This window comes from Frankliniella occidentalis, unplaced genomic scaffold, assembly GCF_000697945.3.
Source record: "Frankliniella occidentalis isolate FOCC.00 unplaced genomic scaffold, Focc_3.1 Scaffold151, whole genome shotgun sequence".
In the NCBI taxonomy this organism is placed as follows: domain Eukaryota; kingdom Metazoa; phylum Arthropoda; class Insecta; order Thysanoptera; family Thripidae; genus Frankliniella; species Frankliniella occidentalis.
The window spans coordinates 224,540-229,386 of NW_026267278.1; the positions used below are offsets into that span (position 1 = coordinate 224,540).

A 4,847-nucleotide genomic window follows, 5' to 3' on the forward strand; every position below is an offset into this window, starting at 1 on the left:
CTGTCCCCTCCCGGTCACCTCCGCGATGAGATCATACTGCACCTGTCCTCTCCCGGATCAGCCGATTTTATTTCCTGCCGCCGCCGCCGCCGTGTCCCCCTCCGAGTTCGAGGTGAAAAAGTCATTTTTTTCCTGTTCTGAAATCACGCACTTTTTGTGAAATGCACCACATACACACACACGCACTCCCATTCCCATGCATATTATAAGGTTCTCCCGTCGGCGACTTGTGTCTTTTTCGGAGGGCGCTCGACACACCGCCCCACACACACGGCTCGTTCTTTTTCGTGATTTATAGCAAAAGGCCCGCTCCTTCTGGCGGCCTCCTTTTCCTCCCCTCTGCCCTCGGCGCCCTTGAAGGCTGCTGCTGCTGCTGGTGTGAAACACCCCTCCGCCCCCTCCCCCTCCCCGCCCTCATATGTGCCATGTGTCTGTGTGTTTTTCGCCTGTTTCGTGGAATGTAATGTGATCCGATTGTGTGTGTGTTGCAGAGCGACAGTGAGGGCAGCACCTCCAGCCTGGAGCTCGGGTCCGGGGTCGCCGGCATCGCCCTCCACGGCACGCCGCCCCCGCCCTCCGCCCAGGAAGCCGTCAAGTGCAGGTGAGTCGAGAGTAGAGCAGAGAGTAGTAGTTAGGCCCTTCGCCACCACCTGCCCCCCCGCCGAGCGCGCGCCGTCGCCACCTGCTGCTGCGCGAGGTAGGGACCGTAGGGACGCGCCTCTTCTCCGGGAGAGCGGCGCTCGGTCCTCGCCGTGCGTTGAAGTCCTTTTCGGGGTGGATGGCGATGGGCTCCCCGGGAGGAGAAAGGGTTGTTAACGGGTTCTTCGCGTGGGAAAGAAGGAGGAGGCCGCGGCAAATCAAAAATGCACATCTTTAACAGATTTCGAAATTTATAATAGCCAACCTGGATCTTCTCATGTGTAGCGGGCGGGGGTGGCTGAGGCCGCCGCTCCAAATGTAATGAAAACTCACGATTCGATCGCATATTTTATGACGGGTAAGGGGGTGGGGGGGGGCGCCGTTAAGGGGTTGGGGCGCTGGACGGCTCATCGGGCTAAGATAAAAGGAAAATGGAAATATGATGGGAAGTGGGGGAGCGGAGCGGAGGGACGGAGGGGGCGGTCCAGGCGCCCGGCCGCCCGGCCCCGGGTCGGTCGGTCAGACCGGTTCAGTTCAGGGATGATTTATACATGAGCGCTCCCTCCCCGTCTCTCTCTCTCGCTCCCTCTCCCTCCCGCACTCATCGCGGAAGGCGGACGCGTTCTCGTTTCCGATCGCTCCGCTTTTTATCACGTGCGCGATGACATTTCGGCATAATTTTGCATCGATGATGATAAAGCTCCAGGGCTGCTGCTGCTGCTGCGACATCTTGTTGCGGTGGACGCGATGATTCCCACACGATCTGCCGGTAACCGGCGTCGGCAGGTGAACGCCCCGCGTCTCTATGATGGGAACTAACCGAGAGGGGACATGGGGAAGGGATGAACCTCACGACGGTCCTTCTGGCACTCTGACTAACGTGTTTGTTTGCTTGTTTGTTACAGATGGCAGCACTGCGGCCTGTGGCTGGCCAACCTGGACGCGCTGGCGCTGCACGTGACGCTGGCGCACGCCGCGGCCGGTCGCGGGGGGCTCTTCTACTGCGGCTGGGAGGGCTGCTCGCGCGGCTACCGCGGCTTCAACGCGCGCTACAAGATGCTGGTGCACGTCCGCACGCACACCAACGAGCGGCCGCACCGCTGCGCGCTGTGCGACAAGAGCTTCAGCCGCGCCGAGAACCTCAAGATCCACGCGCGCTCGCACACGGGCGAGCGGCCCTACACCTGCCCGGTGCCCGGCTGCAACAAGGCCTACTCCAACTCGTCGGACCGCTTCAAGCACACGCGCACGCACGCCGTGGACAAGCCGTACGTGTGCAAGGTGGAGGGCTGCCCCAAGCGCTACACGGACCCGTCGTCGCTCCGCAAGCACGTCAAGACGTACCGGCACTTCCCCAGCGCGGGCAGCACCCCCAGCGACCACGACAGCCCGCGGCCCAGCCCGCAGGGCAGTCCCCAGGGTAGCGAGCGCGACAGCCACAGCCCGCTCAGCCCCAGCTCTGACGAGGAGGCCTCCGAGGCCCGGGGCAGCGCCTTCCGCCCCGTCGGCGCCGCCGTGTCCCCCCTGGCCCTGGAGCGGCCGCCCCTGCCCGGCGAGTGCCGCGGCATCCCCATCAAGAAGGCCATCAGCGCGAGGGTGCGCGCCACGGGCACCGCCACCGGCCCCAAGAACTGGGCCGGCGGCAGCGTGTGGGTGGGCACCGCGGCCGGCACCTCGGCCGGCACCTCCTCCCCCGACGCGCTCAGCCTGTCGCTGTCCCCCAGCTCGTCGCCGTCGCCCTCCCCCAGCAGCAGCAGTGGCAGCGCGGTGGCCCCGGACTGGTTCAGCAGCCCCAACGCCGGCACGCCCCTGTACGCGTCGCCCATGAACTCGCCGTCACCGCCCTGGGCCTGGGGCCCCATGCTCTCCCTCTGGGCCTTCCCCCCCGTCCCCGTGCCTGGCCACGTCACCCCCATGTTCAGGCCTCCCGTCGTGCCCATGGGCCCCGTGGGATTCGAGGAGCCCGCCGCTGAACCCACCCCTCTAGACTTGTCCATCACCAGGCACTGAATGTGTTCACCCAGGACATTTGCTCATCGTCACGAGTCACTCTGTGTTCATTCTGTAATCTTATATCATTGTTATGAAGTGTTTCGCTCAATAGACTTAATTTTTATAGTTTGATATTTTGTTGTACCTGACAGTCATTGTGACTTGATGTTCAAGCACGGTAATAAGGTCTGATTATTAGTTTAGTTTTAGTGAGATTATAGATTTTATTTTTTTAATGATTTTGTGTCCTTTTTTGTTGTACATTGTGACTTGTGAGTTGCAATAATATGATATTCCATACATGGTCTCACAAATTTTCATCAAGTCATAGGGTGCAATGAGTCTTTGTGAGTGTCTTTACAGATTCTGTGCCATTATAGATGTTGAGTTCTGTATTTTTATTTTTGTCAGAACTTCTTCATCAATTTGTCCATGCATTGATTTGTTTTTATTTGTATTTATTTATGTAAGTCTGCAAATTACAATAAATTTGTGATATATTCTGAACACACCTTTCTTCTTTATTGTCCTCTGGCACATGCACGCGTGTCACTAACTACAATGAGGTGATAATTCAATTTATCGTGGGTAAAAGAGAAGAGGTTTTCTTGAATATTGACTAATCTATTTCATGAAAAACAATGCCACTAAACTTCACATCACATTTCATAGCCAAACAAACTAGCAACTTTTGAACAAAAATAAACATGTTAAACTTAAACCCACTAAGGAACACCAAATATTGCTTCATACAAATATTGTGTTGTACTCTACAAATAATTGACAAGACTAGCCACAAGTAATAGTAGATTTGAGCGACACCAATACGAGTTGTTACAGCAACAATTTTCCCTACATGACAATGACAACAATACAAAAGTAAATTTTATAAAACACGATAAAGTCAATTACAATAAGTCAACAATACTGATAAGAAACGGAAGTACATCATTTTCACCACTAAAAACATACCTAGCTTCTTAAAGCTAAATTTCTATCAAATGGGGTGGTGTTGCAAATGGCAGTACTTTTTAAAGAAAAAAACAATTTGTGGCGATGGTAAGCATACCGCATTCTCTGCGCCCAAGAAAAATCCCTGTTGAACAATTACAGAATGCATCTACACTTTCACATAATATGTTACTTGTAAGTACTCAGAGTGGGCTTTTTAAAAACCTATACAACATGCAACATGTGAGATGCAAGAGAAACCACCACATACCTTGTTTTATACAGTCTAAAGAGTCAAACACAGCTCAAGTTAATCACATATTGTGCTTATAGAAGTAAATATGTATCACTTAAAGGAAAGAAGTAAACATTTTGTACTCTCTGAGAAATACATATGAATGTGATAAAAGTAACCCTAATGGAGTGAAAACTCAGTGAAGCTGCAAGTCTGATAGGAATTAAACCTTCTGAGTAGATTTGCCAGCAAATCTAGATTCATTACAGAGGAACAAAACAGACTACTTTGACGATTGACAGTGAATTGGCAGTGAATCACAGCATGCATTTTATGAAGTTTTAAACTAAGTAGTAGCAGAAATAAGGTCTAAGTTAACAGTCTTTGACTTCATAAGTTAGCAGAAATCACACAGAAAGCTTCACAATGAAGACAACAGAACAAGTAGAAAAATAATGAGTGTTTTTTTGGCACGTAACATATTAGTCCTCTGTCAATGCTACCTTCCTTTGCTATAATTTGCAGTCAAATATAGAGTAGCACAAATGGAAGTCCAAACATTGCGGGAAATGCAGCTCACTACATATCTTCTTTGGTTGTAATTAGCTCTTGCCCCACTAACAGAGATTCGTCACAAAACGTCAGAATGATGGAAATTTGCATCACTCAGAAGTGGTTTTAGACAACAAAACGTCATTTTTCATCACAAATATGCCAATCTGATGTTTAGAGACGAATCTCTGTTGGTAGAGAGGGTAGTTACCGGTTTTTGACGTTTTGGCGATTTTCACAACCATTTAAGTAAGGTACACATTGTACTTTAGGCACAACAAACAGGTACACAATTCCTTAAACAGTACACAGTGTGCTAAAAAAGCATCTATACTCAGAACGTAAGATATTACATTTAAAAGGAATGTACATGTACCATTTAACAAATTTTAGATAAAAATATACTTTGAACTGTTACTTAACAACAAAATAACTTCTAAGAATTGAGCTTGTTAAAGATATATTTTTCAGACTCTTT

General features: G+C 50.5%; 1 protein-coding gene across 1 annotated transcript in view; it reads left to right on the forward strand.

Annotated features, from left to right (window-relative positions):
• Positions 1–3,138, forward strand: part of LOC113206716 (zinc finger protein GLIS2-like) — a 10,540-nt gene extending 7,402 nt beyond the window's left edge. The window contains exons 3-4 of the mRNA XM_026422934.2: positions 492–601; positions 1,545–3,138. Of these exons, the coding sequence (XP_026278719.1) occupies positions 492–601; positions 1,545–2,649 (1,215 nt within the window). The 3' untranslated portion in view covers positions 2,650–3,138. The remainder of the gene's footprint in view (positions 1–491; positions 602–1,544) is intronic.
• The last annotated feature ends 1,709 nt before the right edge of the window (positions 3,139–4,847 follow it).